Genomic DNA, 16,847 nt, shown 5'->3' on the forward strand with positions numbered 1-16,847 from the left:
GAGAAGAGAAGAGAAGAGAAGAAGACAAATAACTTAAGATCACTCAAAGTTTGGTACTAAACCTGCTTACCAGAGGGACAGGATCTAAATGTAGCTTTGCTGTCTCCCTGCTGAGAGGCGTCATTCACAGCTGATAAACTCTAGGAGAAAGAGGATAGTTGGAAAAAGAGTTGAGAAATGGCTGGAAGACTTCAGTAGTGGTGAAGAGGACAAGTGAATTTAACTAGTTAACTCACTGCTCCTGCAACGGAGTAGAATGTGGGACATTTAAGACTTATCATTACCAACTTTTTTTAATGCTATGTTTTACTCTGTGACAACTAAATCATGGGAGCTAAAACAAAGGCATGGGTGAATGAGCTGTGTAGAAAAAAACCCCAAACTAAACCAAACCAAACCAAGAACAAATAATAACATAAAACTGTAGCTTTAGTTAGGTCCGAGTTAAAGTCAATGTGTCCTGTCCCACCACTTTTTAAAAAAACTTCTTTTATGTTCTGAAGCTGTAAAGGCACATTATCAGCCTGCATAACATCGATGTAAGAAGTGGCTAGCAGATTTTCGTGGAAACCTTCTTATATACTTGTTGTGGTAATCCTGCTTTTTTCATCACTTTTAAAATTATTATTTTAAATGTGCATTTCATGGTTAAACACAATTGATTTGGAACTGTCCTATAACTGACAGATCTTACATGTTGGCCTAATTACTGACCTGATTCTATAGATGTAAGAGTTTAACGTCATATGAAACTCTGCAAAATGCAGACTGGATTTAAAAAAAAGGGGTAATTGCAGTATAAGTTACTTCTTCATGAACACTTGCATATCGAATGACAGTTTTGCTATCACAGCCCTCCCTTTTGCTAATTGATGTCAACCCTCTTTTTGCTAGGATAGCTATTGGACCAGTATTTTTCCAGTGATATTGGTTCCCTTATCTAGCTTACCATGAAGCTGCATAAACATTCACAGCACTACTAACATCAGCACTTCTGTGTTGTTTGGTTTTTTTTGTTGTTTTTTTTTTTTTTTTAAAAAAAAAAAAGGTAGTTGTACTTTCTTAGAGCATTAAAGGACTGGAGAAGAGGAGGCTGAGGGGAGACCTTATTGCTCTCTACAACTATCCAAAAGGAGGTTGTAGCCAGGTGGGGATCAGTCTCTTCTCCCTAGTAGCAAGTGATAGGACGAGAGGAAACAGCCTCAAGCTGCACCAGGGGAAGTTTAGGTTGGATATGAGGAAAAACTTCTTCACCTAAGGGGCAGTCAAGCATTGGAACAGGCTGCCCAGGGAAGTGGTTGAGTCTCCATCCCTTCAGGTATTTAAAAGAAGGGTAGATGTGGTGCTCGAGGACATGGTTTAGTGGTGAACTTGGCAGTGATAGGTTAATGGTTGGACTCGATGATCTTAAGGGGCTTTTCCAACCTTAATGAATCTATGATTCTATGATTCTAAACAGGACTGCTGACTTGGAAATCTAGAAAGTATTAACAGGCTAAGAAACAACTGGAAAAAAGACAAAGAGGCCAAACTACCTAAGGTGGCTTAATACAAAATCAGTCTGAGGTGTTAAGCAGAGCTATCCTGCATCAATGTGGAAGTCCCAAAATCGAGGTAACATCGGCCAGACCTTCCTCTAGCTTTGAAGATTTTGCTTCTTCAGGTTTCCTTTCAGCTAACCTGAGAGAAAAGGCCCTGGGGCTCCGCAAGGGACAGGGAGCTCCGCCTGCAGCCAGGCCGGCGGCAGCGCCTCAGGCCGAGGAGGCGCCGCCTGCTCGCGCGGTATCCCGGCAACACGAGGGGCGCTGCGGATCTATGCCTTTAAGAGGGAGTCGAGCACCTACACGACCGATAGGCGGCTCCGTGGCCCCGCCCCCTCGCAGGGCGGCCGGCGAATGGGCCGATCGAAAGACGCGCTCTTGGCGCCGCGGATGAATTCTGGGCTCGGCCGTCCGCGCCTGGAGCGCGGGGGGTTTGAGGGGCCGTCGAGCCGCTCCGGCAGCTGCCGCTGCCGCGGCGCCCCGCTCCGCCCATGGCCTCCGCGCTGGTAAGGGCTCGGCCCCGGCCCCGGGCAGCCAGGGCGACGCTCCGGCGGGCAGGCGAGCAGCGGCTGCCGGCCTGCGAGCGCGCACCGCGGCCGGCGGGTGTCGCCCGGCGCCGAGGGCTGCGCGGCTACAGCCGGAGCGGCCGCCGCACCCGCCAGTGGAAGCGCTCAGGGTGCGGGGACGGCTCGCCGCCGTGCTTCCGCCGCGCGCGGGACGTTAACGGCTCCTGGGGGGGTGGGCGGGGGGCTCCGCACCCCCCCGGAGCCTGACGGTGCGCACCCTCTCCCCAGGAGGACCCCGTCTTGATCCGGCCTTTCCGAGGCCACAGAGCGGCGGTGACGGGCGTCGCCTTCCACGCGGACGCCGCGGGGCTGGGTGAGTGCGGGGCACCGGCGGCGGGGCCGGGCGCTGTTTGCTTTCCGGGCGGGGCGGCTCCTTCGCTTCTGCCCTCCCCGTCAGCTGGCGGAGCCGCCGGGCGGTTCCGGGCGCAGGTCCGGGTGCGGAGGCGGGGCGGGCTCCCGCGCCGGCCGGGCGGGCCGAGGAGTCTCTGCCCCTTCCTTAAGCGACAACTTTTTGAGCAAACCACAAGGCGGGAGGAGGGGTTTGTCCCGCGGCGAAAGAGGAGGAGGAGGAGGAAGTAAGTGAGGGGAGCGCCGAGGCCGGAGGGGCGGGGGGGCTGCTCGGCGCCTCCACTGCTGCCCCGCTCCCCCCGCTCCCCCCCTGAAAACCTCTGGGCCCGCCACGGAGGGGCTGGCTGCAAACTCGGCCGGCGGCCCGAGCCCGAAACTGGGGGTTCCCACAGCCCCCTCCGTCCTGGGGGCGTGGGGGGGAGCCAGCAGTAGTTCACAGAGCTCCTCTCTGCTAGGGGCTGCTTTTAATCGCTTACGATGAGGATCCGTCTGGCGAGAAGATGGACATGGGTCCGCAAAATCTGCGTGCTTCTCGGCTTCTTGATGATTGCTTACTTTGTGGTCGAGCTGTCGATTTCTTCCTTCGGTGCCTCCCTCGCCGGGGAGAGCATCACCAAAGGGAGATGGGAGAGGCGCTTTTCTGACAGAGCAGAAGCAGCTGTGGATTTGGCTCGTCCAGTTTATGACAAATCCCCGCCTGATTCTTATGCTCTGGGAGAATGGGGTAAGCCCTCTCGCCTGCAGCTGAGTCCTGAGGAGAAGAAACAGGAAGAAGAGCTGATTGAGAAGTATGCAATTAATATTTATTTGAGTGATAAAATCTCTCTCCACCGGCACATTGAAGATAATCGACTGAGTGGCTGTAAAGCTAAATCTTATGACTACAGAAAACTGCCCACAACATCTGTTATAATTGCTTTTTACAATGAAGCCTGGTCAACGTTGCTGCGGACAATACATAGTGTTCTTGAAACCTCACCTTCAGTGCTTTTAAAAGAAATTATACTGGTGGATGACTTGAGTGATAAAGTGTATTTGAAGACTGAGCTTGAAAAATACATAAGCAGTCTCAAAAGAGTTCGTTTGATAAGAACCAACAAACGAGAAGGATTGGTTCGTGCACGCTTAATTGGCGCTACCTTTGCCACTGGTGATGTCCTCACATTTCTAGACTGTCACTGTGAATGTGTTTCTGGCTGGCTGGAACCACTGCTTGAGAGGATTGCTGAGAATGAGACTGTTATTGTTTGTCCCGTCATTGACACCATTGACTGGAAAACATTTGAATACTACATGCAAACGGCAGAGCCCATGATTGGAGGGTTTGACTGGCGGCTGACGTTCCAGTGGCACTCGGTGCCTAAACATGAACGTCTCAGACGCAAATCTGAAACTGACCCAATCAGATCCCCAACTATGGCTGGTGGCTTGTTTGCTGTCAGCAAGAAGTATTTTGAGTACCTGGGTACCTACGATACAGGAATGGATGTTTGGGGAGGGGAGAACTTAGAATTATCGTTTAGGGTTTGGCAGTGTGGGGGCATGTTGGAAATTCATCCATGCTCCCATGTAGGCCATGTGTTTCCAAAGCGTGCGCCCTATGCTAGACCGAATTTCCTTCAGAACACAGCACGTGCTGCTGAGGTGTGGATGGATGAGTACAAAGAGCACTTTTACAACAGAAATCCTTCAGCAAGAAAAGAAAACTATGGAGATATTTCTGAAAGGAAGATATTAAGAGAGCGTTTGAAATGCAAGAGTTTTAGCTGGTATTTAAAAAACATTTTTGCTGAGTTGCATGTACCCGAAGATCGTCCTGGCTGGCATGGTGCTATCCGCAGTGCAGGAATAGCTTCAGAATGCCTCGACTATGCCTTACCAGAACATCATCCTACTGGGGCTCACCTTTCTCTCTTCGGATGTCATGGTCAGGGAGGCAATCAGTTTTTTGAGTACACATCAAATAAGGAGATTAGATTTAACTCTGTATCTGAGCTATGTGCTGAAGTCCCTGAGCATGAAGACTTCATAGGTATGAGGAGCTGCCCAAAAGATGGATCTCCTATCCCAGAAATTATTATATGGCATTTCAAAGAAGATGGGACTATTTATCATCCTCATTCAGCAAAGTGCCTTACTGCTTATCGTACAACTGAGGGGCGTGCTGATGTGCAAATGAGAACTTGTAATGCTGCAGATAAAAATCAGATTTGGAAATTTGAGAAATAATTGCTGCTGGTAGTACGAATCGAATGGACTCTGATCTCCAAGGTTTTTACATGTGTGAGCAGATAGTGGCGTTTGACTGTATAACTTGGAATATCTTCAGATGAATCTGTAGTGGTGTAGAAAATATATCTGCTGTGGTGAACTGTATGGAAGGCAAAAGTAAATACTGAGGTTTAGTTTCTAAAATATTGATTACAGATCTAATGCCTTTTATTTTTGTAAAATTTTGCTCCATTATTTTCTTACTTTGGTCTGTCTTGATTATGGTAAAACAAAGGCTTTTGAGTTGACTGAGGAGGATTTTTTTTTTTCTTTAATTATACACATTAAACCTGCAAGATAATGTTACGTAAAAGTAAAGAATCTTTACTTAGAGAAGTAGAAGTTAAGGTTCTTGTAGTGGCATTAACTGACCTATGTTGCAGATACATTATAACATATGTATCTAACACACTAAGTAATGCTACAGTAGCACGTAATTGAATTGACATTGATGTGAAAAGTTGAATCTTAAGCCTTGTAGTATTCTGCAGTTTTCTGGGAATTTACATGCTTTTAAGGGTTTCAGGGTGACAACTAGCTATATTACATTGAAGAAAAGGAAGGGTTTTTTAGTAGGTGGGCTTTGGCACTGTTTTGCAGTCTTGTGCCTATTCTGGAAAGTTTACCTCGTGAGGGTGAGTCAGGAGCTCTCATGCCTTTAGAGAAGAGTGTGGTAGCAGTGGAACCAAGGACATGCTGGTGGTACCACAAATGGGAACAAATAGGGATGGCTACCAGTAAGAATTCTGTTTAAAGGTAATGGAGGAGGAAAGAAAGCACAGAATTGCATTAGCTACTGCTGTTTCTTAACTATATATTTAATATTTACGTTGCCTCTGTGTAAGCTTTTGTATGTTAAGTTTGGGATCCTAGGGATGCATAGCTTATGTGACTATACCATGTATCTTTAATTTTCTTTTTTTTTTTTTTTTTTTTTTTTTTTGGTCTGTCAGCAGGGTAGAGGAAAGAGGTGCAAAGGAAGACTTGGGCTGTTTTATTTTGAGTCATACATTTTGACAACAGCTGGCATACATCAGCCCTAGGTAGAGTTTTGAAATAATGCAGCATATGCAGCCTTTTTCTAGTCACAGTAGTAGTATGGGAGACCTCAGGTAAGGCTGGAAAGCGGGAGGTCCTGAAGTGAAGGGAGTTGAAAAGGCAAAGGGCAGGTTGGAGGAAGCCAAGATTTGTTGGTTAGGTGGTTCACAGAACAACTTATTTAGAATGTCTTCTGTATCCTGTTATGCTGAGTTGAGAATAATATTGATTCTTGAATCATGTCACAAATCTGTTTTGAGTGTGATTATGGACAGTAGATGTGATAGATATATTGTGCACTTGAAAAAAAAATCTTGTGTTAGTATCTGTGTTTTTAGCTTTATATGATTTAAGTTGAACACTTATCTTAATGTTTCAGCCATTCCAGCTTTTCTGATTACTTTCACTGAAGTGATAAATGTTCTTCAGTAGCCACAATGTAGTAATGCTTGACATGGGGCTGGTAGGTAGGAACTTGAGCTAATGAGCAATAAAAATCTGGATACTTGAGGAATGTAGTAGGTGTGTATTTGCTGCAGGTGTTAGTAGGTAGAAGGTTTAAAAGGGAGCAAGTGAGACCTGAAATAAGTGAAGATTTGCCAAAAATGAAGCAAGAGTAAATTAAGATGTATTCTTGAATCTTAGTGGGTCTAAAGAGTTGAGAGGCTTGGGTGAAAGCAGGCTAAGATAGAAGGGGAACAGAAGAAGAAAATTTGGAGCTGTGGATGTAGTGTTGAATCATGCTAAAAATGCTTGCCACTATGTGGCATGGGTTGATTTAAGTCTTGAACTTATTTTTAGGAGGTTACTTGGAATTTGATTTTTTTTTTTTTTTACCCCCTCCAGCTGTGTTTTTGCTTTTTTTTTTTTTTTAAAAAAAAAGGGAACTTCTTTACTATATAAGGGAGACATTCCTGAAAAATTCCATTCTACTCTGCAGCAAGGAATTCTTTTGTGGACCCACAAGTTATAAGCCATTTATCAAATTTTTTAAAAGCAGCAGTCATTATGTACTGGGGCAATAAATTATACAAAGTATGTGCTTTTGTGAAAAGCTTGATTTAAACAGTTACATTCAATAGAAATGACAGGAAAAAAGCCTGAGTTCTACATGACAGAGCATAAGTTGTATGTGCAATGCATGTTTCCTCAGATGAAAGTAATTAAATGGTGTGAATATGGACTATGCAACTTTTATACAATTAACTTTTTTAGGACTTGGCAAAAACTAGATTTCATATAAAGAACTACCTTCATGTTAAAACTGACATTCAAAGTGTTCCTTATCTATTTAAGCAATAAGTCTAAGTGAATCTGCCTTCTTTAAAGTATGAAAAGTTATTTTCTTTATGTATCTGAACTCTTCTTCCTTCTCCCCACCACCTCCCGTTCTATTTTTGTGGTTATTTAAAAACTAAAAGGAAAAAAAAAAAGCAAAAGTAAATAACCTGGCCCTAAAATAAATAAATAAATAAAACTAAATTTGTTCCAAATGGGAATAAAAAAGGTTGGGGGGGGGGTGGCTAGAGAAGGAGAGAAGAAAAAAACCAACCAAACAAACAAAAAAAAAAAACAACTTGCCATTTCAAGTTCCACTAGTTTTGAACTGAGTTGCAGCAATTCTACAGAAATACTCCAATCCAGTTGTTTTTCAGTGTGTACAGATTTCTGGAGAATCTGAAATTCTGAAATATTTTCTATTCTGTCAGACTTTGAAAGTTTGGGGAACAGTTGTATATATTTTAAACTACTGATTTTGAGTGACTTAAAAGAAATTGAATGTAAACTTAACACTGAATAAATGTGGGAGGGCCTTGGAGTTTCTTTTGAGAAAATAAAATCCAGAATGATAATTAAATGTTGGCTAGTGTGCTGACTCTTTTCGGTTCTGTTCCACTTGTGTAAGTACATACAGTGTACAGTAAAAACCATGATGAACTTGAACTTCATGGGAGCTATTAGAAGTTCCTCATAACTTATCCACTGCACTTAGACTCCCAGATCAGCTCCCTTGACAGAGGTTTAATTAGTAACTGTTTTCCTCCAAGTAGGAAATCTTGCAAATCACTGTTAAATATGTTTGTATTGTGACATTGCACTTACTCACACTGAGATTTGCAGGGTTCCTGTAAAGTGTGTGGGTTTTTGGTGGTTGGTGGTGTTTGAATATTTACATATATGTCACGTGCACAGCCCTGTACTCCATCTGACCTGTAATTCTTGCACTGGGTGAGTTAAATGTATTGAGGATGCTTCGGTATTTGGGGGGAAAAAAGGGTGACCAAGGGGTGCTTTGAGCTGTTACAGCCTGGCTGAGTATGTCTTTTCTCATCTTTTGCACAACTTTCTTGTAGCCGCTACTGTGGTATTGTGGGAAATGAGAGTGTAATAATAATACCATCTTGCGGCAACTTATGTCTGCATCTACGCACGTGCATATATGAAAAATATACCATCAATATTTACAACTTATAAACAACTTGGTTTCATTGTGAAATGCCATGAAAAAATTTTTGTGGTAGTCTGGGCTTCACATATCTGTTTAGAGAACTGCAGCAAGGCAGTGTATAAACTTGGCCTTTGCATAAGGCCAAGTCTTTATTCTTTGGAGTTAAATTCTGTTATGACTCATCACCAGAAAAGCAAATTACCTAGCGATACATCAGCCATACTTGGGCGTGTACAGAAAGCACTGATGTTTAAAAAAGGAAAAAAAAAAAAAAGGCACTGAGGTTATAAACTGGATTAAGTTGCTTATTGGAGTCAGATCAGTGTGAATTTTCTGCTTTCTTTTTTTTTCTAGTTATATTTTGCACTTGATCAAATATTTTCATTACTACAGCAAGGACAAATTTTGTCTTTCACCTCTAAACATGGTTCTGGTTATAGAATCATAGAATCGTTAGAGGTTGGAAAACACCCTTAAGATCACTGAGTCCAACTGTTACCCTATCACTGCCAAGTCCACCACTAAACCATGTTCTCGAGCACCACGTCTACATGTCTCTTAAATACCTCCAGGGATGGGGACTCAACCACTTCCCTGGGCAGCCTGTTCCAATGCTTGACTGCCTTTTTGGTGAAGAAGTTTTTCCTAATATCCAACCTAAACTTCCCCTGGCGCAGCTTGAGGCTGTTTCCTCTCATCCTATCGCTTGTTACTAGGGAGAAGAGACCAACACCCACCTCGCTACAACCTCCTTTCAGGTAGTTGTGGAGAGCAATAAGGTCTCCCCTCAGCCTCCTTTTCTGCAGACTAAACAACCCCAGTTCCTCATAAGACTTGTGCTCTAGACCCTCCACCAGCTTTGTTGCCCTTTTTTGGACACACTCCAGCACCTCGATGTCCTTCTTGGAGTGAGGGGCCCAAAACTGAACACAGTACTCGAGGTGTGGCCTCACCAGTGCCAAGTACAGGGGCACTATCACCTCCCTGGTCCTGCTGGCCACACTCTTCCTGATACAGGCCAGGATGCCATTGGGCCTCTTGGCCACCTGAGCACACTGCTGGCTCATGTTCAGGCGGCTCTCAACCAACACCCCCAGGTCCTTTTCTGCCAGGCGGCACTCCAGCCGCTCCTCCCCAAGCCTGTAGTGTTGCATGGGGTTGTTGTGACCCAAGTGCAGGATCCAGCACTTAGCCTTGTTGAACCTCATACAGTTGGCCCCAGCCCGGCGATCCAGGCTGTCCAGGTCCCTCTGTAGGGCCTTCCTACCCTCCAGCAGATCGACGCTTCCACCCAACTTGGTGTCATCTGCAAACTTACTGAGGGTGCACTTGATCCCCTCATCCAGATCATTGATAAAGATATTACACAGAACTGGCCCCAACACTGAGCCCTGGGGAACACCACTTGTGACTGGCCGCCAACTGGATTTGACTCCATTTACCACCGCTCTCTGGGCTTGGCCGTCCAGCCAGTTTTTAACCCAGCGCAGAGTGCACTTATCCAAGCCGTGTGCAGCCAGCTTCTCCAGGAGAATGCTGTGGGAGACGATGTCAAAGGCCTTACTAAAGTCCAAGTAGACAACACTCACAGCCTTTCCCTCATCCGCTAAGCGGGTCTCCTTGTCATAGAAGGAGACCATGTCAGTGAAGCAGGACCTCCCTTTCACAAACCCATGCTGGCTGAGCCTGATCCCTCGGTTGTCCCACACATGACGCATAATGGCACTCAAGATGATCTGCTCCATGACCTTCTCAGGCACCGAGGTCACGCTGACAGGCCTGTAGTTTTTGCGTTTCCTCTGTGGAGCATGTGCAACAGACCTGTTTGTTGTACAGCCCATCTTTAAAAAATTGTTCTGGACCTTCTGTGTTTCTTTTGTTTCAGTTCTAATACTTTGAATTAGCCTTGGAGATCTGTTGTGGACCATTTACTGGTGGTCTGGTAATTGAAAGTCAGACTGTCATACTGGTGTACTTAGCAAGTGCTGACAGAACGTAACAACTAGGTCGGGTCTGCATTGCTGTAGGACTCCATGTATAATCTGTCCTGGAAGGTCCTTGCTCCTCTCCTTTTGAACACTTAAATGCATAGATGACATGAACTTGAGGGAAGAAAAATGCATAAAAGGATAAAGAAGCAATTATTAAGATACTGTGCTTGAGTAAATTGGAAAAGCATTGTTATAAATTAGGCAAAATCCCTTAGAATAAGAAGAAAAACAGAGGAGTTTATTCGATAATAGTAAATTGTACGTAGATTTTTCATGTATAAAACTATTTTTAAGGTTAGTATTGATAATGGAAATTATTGCTGGCAACACTGTTACCCTATAGACTCTTGTATTTAGTGCCTGTGGTTAGCTGTTTACTGTACAGCCATATGAACCAAAGTTGATTTCAGCAAGCAGGCTGAATCAATGGGGAGTAGCCTGGCTTGGCTGAGCCTTGTTAATGGTAAAGGAACCTGGTTTCCTTGGCAGGACAGGGGCTAAAGTTGAATGTAGATTGAGTGTTTTGGCTTAGAGTTTCCTTTTCTGGGTTTACACCTCTCGCATACTGTTCGGATATAGACTCACATCAGCCTGCGTGCCTTACGAAAATAATTCTGCAACGGATTTCTCAGTTACTCCGTCTTTCCTGTGCAGGTCCTGAACATCTGCCCTCTACCACCCCTGGGGTGGTGTCGGCTGGGCTGGAACTGCAGTATCAGAGATAATAATAGCCTTTGAGTGTCACGGTAATGAGTGGGTGGCTTCAAGAGAGAAACCTGCCTCAGGATGGAGAGAGGATGCTGTGTGAGAGTAGGCAACTCTCACAGTAGGGAGTCCAGAGGGAGAGCAAGGAAAATGCTTGTGGATGTCCCAGGGAAAGGAGAACTTCAGGTCACTGCTTGTGTCAGGTCACTGCTGTTAGGAATGATATCTTGTGTTTAAGTTGGCCTGTCTTTTCAGAGTTAAACACTTGATGACTGAAGAATTTGTCTCTTGTTCTTAGTATTTGGTAATGCCAAATCTGGATTCATACTTAATGACATGTGCATGATGTTCAACTTCAGATTTTTTGTTCTATATCTTTCAAGTACTTGTAAGCCAGTTTGCTTAATACGTGGGAGAGCTACCTGTTAAGAATTATCCTTTACTCCTCCCAGCCTTCCGATGTCTTTCCTAAAGCCTGGTGTTGGCATTGCTGGCTGCCAGGCTTCTGCTCAGGCCAAGTATGCATTAAAACCCAATAACTGCTCCCTCCCCCCAATACTCAGTAAGTTCACTGGTGAATCCAAATCCATAGTCGTTAGCTCTGATTTTTCTAATAACAGTAAGCAGACTCATAATATCTTTTATTTCTTGTCAGCTACCTCCTCTTTGGATAGGTTTCTTATGGTGTGGAAGCTGAAGACGCAATGCAGAGCTTACAAATTTGTAGGCCACGTGGAAGCGGTGACCAGCGTACAGTTCTCACCAGATGGGCAGCTCCTTGCTTCAGGTTCTCAAGATCGTACTGTCAGACTATGGATTCCCTGCATGTGAGTATAACTGGGTGATGTTGGCTATGCGTTTCATTAATGTGCAATGTGAATATTGGAGTCTTTACGCAAGAAAAGTTTCTCTTTCATTCCCACTTACTTGACTGGGCTTTGACAGAAACAGATTGGGAGCACAAGCAACACAATTCTTTACTGTGTTACTTTGTTCTTTACTGAATATTCTGTAGTTTCCAAAGAAAAATACAGCAATTCAGAGGTCATAAGTTCATGTGTGTAGGACTATGCTTGGTAGTATTCCTCTTGTTTAAAGGATACATTTCTTTTAATAAGGATTGCATGGTTGCACTTAATTTTCAGGAGACAAGTGATGAAGGAAACAAAAAAAATAGCATTTTTGGAAAAAGAAGTATTTTGAACTGGCTTTTGTTAGCCTGTTCTCAAGTAGTAGTGATTACGAGCTAAAGAGTGATGTTACTTTAACTCTTAAGCATTTTGTAGATTACTGTATCAAAAAATATAGTAAATTCTCTTTCAAATACTGTGTGGACGCTAATGCTGCTGGTTAATTGCACTGTTTTCTAAAAATGGTCATATTAAATACAATTACTTTAAAGTCTGTTATTCTAGTATTTAATATACAAATAAGGCAAAAAATATTGGCAATACTAAGATTTAGCCTGTATATGTTGCTTTTTCATTTGGATAAGATTCCAAATACGTTAACTTTGAGTTTTATGGAGTTTTAAACTTTTTCAGTTTAATATAATTGTGTTTTGGTATGGTTGGTTTTTTTTCCTCAGTCATGGAGAATCATCAGTACTGAAAGGTCATACAGCATCTGTTCGTAGCGTGAGCTTCTCGCATGATGGCTACTTTCTAGTTTCAGCATCCAATGATAAATCAATAAAAATATGGAGTGTTCGTCATCAGCGCCTTTTGTTTTCCCTATTTCAACACACTCATTGGGTTCGTTGTGCCAAGTAAGTGTTGTTTTTATTGTCTTTGTAAAGAAGCAGAACTCCTAACAAAGGGTTTTTATTTCTCAGGGCAAAATTAAGAGGAGAAAAATCTGTGAATGATACAAGATGATCTATCACTGATAATAAAATTTTAATAAATCAGTCTTACACACAGACACGTTTTATGTGTATCTCCTAGTTGAAGTCTGAAAGCTTGCTCTGTGTTAATATGTGTACATATTAAATCTGTTGCTGGGTGTTAATTCTTTTACTTTAAAGGACAAATAATGTCTTCTGTATTTATTTTCAGTCAGTATCCTGTCTGTTTCTCCAGTACTGTATGTTTTTGTGCTGCATTAACTTATTTCACAGCATTCACTTGTTTCTAGATTTATTATGCACAGTAGGGGTTTTCTCAATTATTCTTGGAACAGTAGTGGCATAAAAGAATTGTCATGAGTCAAAATGAGTTAAGCTTACGTAACTGGAAAAGGTAAAAGAAATGGCCTTTGTACTGCAAGTTAAGATTCGCACTCTATTTAAAGGCAGGGCAGCTTTTCAAAGACAAGAAAAGATTGTTCTTTGATTTATTTTTTTTTCTTTCCTTCATATTAATGGAAAATCTGCAGCTAAGAGAGGCCTGATTTAAACCTCTTGAGAAAGAAATTTAATACTGGTGAAGTGCAAAGCCCTACAAAGTTCCAAAGTATCTAATCATTGAAAAGAAAAATAAAAGCTCTAGGAAATCGTATGTGGAAGTTCTTGAACAGTGTTCTAATGTCCTTGCATAGTTGTTCAATATGAGAAATAATAATGATTGATGAAATTATAGACAAATCAATTTTCCTGTTTAAAAACCTAGTCTGCTAGTCTAGGAATAATCATGAATGTTTTGCTTGACAGTTTGTAAGGCTAGAGAGAACTCACAGGAGAATATATATGTAGGTTAAAATTGAATGCGAGGTTCTACTGTGTCCTTTTTGTCTTTTTGCCTGTAGTTTTCTACAATAATCCCTTTGGCATCTGAAGTGACAACCTTAGGCTGCTGTTACCTCCCCTTTCCCCTCTGCCTCTTTCTCTCGCTTATGGCTCTGTTTTTAGTTGTAGCTGATTGTGAAATGGAGGGGGGAGGAGTGGGGCAAGAAGCTTTTCTTTTCAGTTTTATTACTCCATGAGAAATATGAAAAATTAAAATGTCTGTTGAATGTTACACATTTTAATTCCAAACAGGCTTTTTTCATTTTGGTGTTTTGCTACTTACGTGTCTAATGCTGATTTAGGTAGTATCAGTTTTTTAGTAATGTATACACTTGCATGTTCCAGATTTTCACCTGATGGAAGACTAATAGCATCTTGCAGTGAGGATAAATCTGTTAAGATCTGGGATATGAGAAATAAAACTTGTATTGATAGCTTCTTAGATTATGGAGGGTAAGTGTTACTAGAAAAAAGGAGAAATGTAAATGTGTAATTTTAATGAGATTAAATTCATGTTTTGTGATATTAACATCTATATAAGTTATATCTGAAAATAGATCAAACTTCTACCACCCATGTAAACTAAAATAATTCATTTCACGTTTTTCTAAAGAGCTTAACTGGCTACACTTATCCAGCTGTTTTCCAATAGTCAAGAAATAAGCCAGAGAGAAGTCAGATTGCTCTTGGATTTTTGAACGTTTTCATGTTTTTCTTCCGTTTTGATAATGCTATTTGATATTGTATGCTTCAACAAGAAGAGAAGTTTAAGAATTCTCTGCTTGTTGATGAAAACAGTATTCTGTTAGCTTCAGTGACCTGCCTTATTTAGGTTTAGAAAATACTTGCTTTTATTTATCTGCAGTTTTCTTGGACATCTTGGAACCAGAGTTTTAATTAACAAATGCAATGGAATATTAATCTTGTATATGTGCTTTGCTAATTTCATGGCTGCCATCTCTATCCATTTTCCAAGGTAAAAGGTTGTTATAGTTAAATATTCTGTTCTTAGGCAAAAATATTTCACTTGCTGCTTACAAACTCTTTGCAGCGCTTTCTTCTAGGAACTTTGTACTCCTACACAAACTGTGAAGGTTTGAGTCAGGACAATTATACTATCTTCTTAACAAAAAACAGATTATACAGTCTGATTTATCATGCACATCTTGTTTTCTTATGCTTATTTCAGTTGCTTGAAATACCTTATTTGAGTTTCCATACATGTGGATTCCACGCAAGTTTGTGGCAGCTCAGTGTTAATATTGTGGTTTATATATATATATATATATATCTCTCTAAATATTTCTGTGGAAAGATGTAATCAATCTATTTTCATTAATTATACTTAGATTTGCAAATTTTGTGGATTTCAACCCAAGTGGTACGTGTATAGCTTCTGCAGGTTCCAATCATACAGTGAAACTGTGGGATATTCGAATGAACAAGCTACTGCAGCATTACAAAGGTAAAAACAATGTAGTTAGTTGTATTTTCTTTAGAACTGATCTCTTTGCAATGAAATGTGATTTATTTAGATTATATGATTTCATTCCTTACTGGGGAAAGTGAACAAACAGGTCATATTGGCATTTTGTAAGTAGTCTTTTTGTAGTCTAGCAATCCTAAAAATCCAATCTGAATCCTGATTACTCCTTTGCGATGCTTCCCTTAATTTTTAGAACAGAACTAAGCAAATTCTTTGGAGAGTCTGCTATGCCCCAGCGCTTTGGTTGCTTTTCCCTTAAATGAAGTAGGTTGTTCTTTGGGAAGTAGAAAAGAGTGAAGAAATAAAGTGTACATTTTCTGTTAGTAGATATCTACAATCTTTGAATATTGTCTTCTGTAAATTAGTTCACAGAGCAGGGGTTAATTGTGTATCATTCCATCCTTCTGGTAACTATCTCATCACTGCTTCTACTGATGGTACCCTTAAGATTTTGGACCTCTTAGAAGGAAGACTTATTTACACTCTTCATGGACACAAGGTATACACAATCCTGTTTAAATGGAGATCTTATCTTTTCAAAGGGAAACTAACATTTATGCCATTGTGTCTTGTATCTTGCAACTTGCAGATAAACCTTAGTGGACAGCAAAGTGTTGTATTAATACACGTTGTCATAAGTGCATAAGGAAATGGATCAATTTTACTTGCGACTGTGCAGTTGATCTGTCAATATTGTATGCATGCTTAATGTTAAGTAATTAATAATTCACTCTCTTGATTGTCAAAATCAATTATTTGTCACATTAGTCTTTTTGTCTATTGAAAAACAGTGCTGTCTAAGGAGGGGGAAGCTTATGGAAGATAACTTTTGTGAAGAATGGCGGACATTTTCTCCCTTTCCTCTTAATGCAAAACAAACCCTACTTTTCATAATGAATCACTCGAACACATTGTCTTGAGTAACGTAATATATATTTGATAATATTTAACTGCACAGTTAAAGCATAAAATCTAAGGAAAATGCCACTATTTTCATAGTATTGATTGTAGTAATTGTAATGCAGCATCTTAAAGGTGTGCAATACTAGCTCTTCAATCAAGTTGTTTTGCAAAATTTCACTACAGTTCAATTGTTCCTTATTTTATTAAAATTGAAAAAGTCTATTTATATTAGATAACAGCATAAGTGTTTTTCTCTTTGCATTAAAATACCGTGATTACAGTAATAGTGTAATTTGACTGTATGCTAATTATTTTTTTCTTTCAGGGACCTGTACTTTCTGTGGCTTTTTCAAAAGGTGGTGAAAAATTTGCCTCAGGTGGAACAGATGCTCAGGTTTGTGATATTGTCTCTTTAAATTAAACGTCTTAATGTTTGTTACAGTAGATGGGAGTTAAATATAGTACATCACAGTAACAAGCTAATTACAGTATGCTGACATACGTTCTGTCTAGTAGTGTGTTATATAGACTTTGTTTAATCTAAAGTTAAATTTGAGGAGAAAAATGATAAATACATAATTTAAAAACTTGATCTTAACTATTTTCAATCAGATGTTACAATGAGGAGAAGACCATAGTACTAGCCACTTCTATTTTACACATTAAAATAAAGGAATGATTTTTAGATAGAAATATTTTAAGTGTTGCAATTCAGTGTCAACAAAGTAGTTGTGTTGCAACTAGTATTAATGCCTACATGCTCCATTATGTTTTCACTTCTTTTAAAGTCACTACTCTGTAAGTGCAAGAATTAAGTTGTGCTA

General features: G+C 41.1%; 2 protein-coding genes across 2 annotated transcripts in view; both read left to right on the forward strand.

The window, feature by feature from the left end:
- The first annotated feature begins 1,904 nt into the window (after nt 1-1,904).
- Nucleotides 1,905-16,847, forward strand: part of POC1B (POC1 centriolar protein B) — a 56,865-nt gene continuing 41,922 nt past the window's right edge. The window contains exons 1-8 of the mRNA XM_082311009.1: nt 1,905-2,047; nt 2,336-2,420; nt 11,565-11,736; nt 12,498-12,677; nt 13,980-14,087; nt 14,984-15,099; nt 15,486-15,619; nt 16,349-16,417. Of these exons, the coding sequence (XP_082167135.1) occupies nt 2,033-2,047; nt 2,336-2,420; nt 11,565-11,736; nt 12,498-12,677; nt 13,980-14,087; nt 14,984-15,099; nt 15,486-15,619; nt 16,349-16,417 (879 nt within the window). The 5' untranslated portion in view covers nt 1,905-2,032. The remainder of the gene's footprint in view (nt 2,048-2,335; nt 2,421-11,564; nt 11,737-12,497; nt 12,678-13,979; nt 14,088-14,983; nt 15,100-15,485; nt 15,620-16,348; nt 16,418-16,847) is intronic.
- On the forward strand, nt 2,365-7,129 carry GALNT4 (polypeptide N-acetylgalactosaminyltransferase 4). Its single transcript, XM_082311008.1, has 2 exons — nt 2,365-2,420; nt 2,911-7,129. Exon 2 carries the CDS (start codon nt 2,933-2,935, stop codon nt 4,682-4,684), a length of 1,752 nt encoding a protein of 583 aa, XP_082167134.1. The 5' UTR covers nt 2,365-2,420; nt 2,911-2,932; the 3' UTR covers nt 4,685-7,129.

This window comes from Platalea leucorodia, assembly GCF_965183815.1.
Source record: "Platalea leucorodia genome assembly, chromosome: 4".
NCBI lineage: Eukaryota > Metazoa > Chordata > Aves > Pelecaniformes > Threskiornithidae > Platalea > Platalea leucorodia.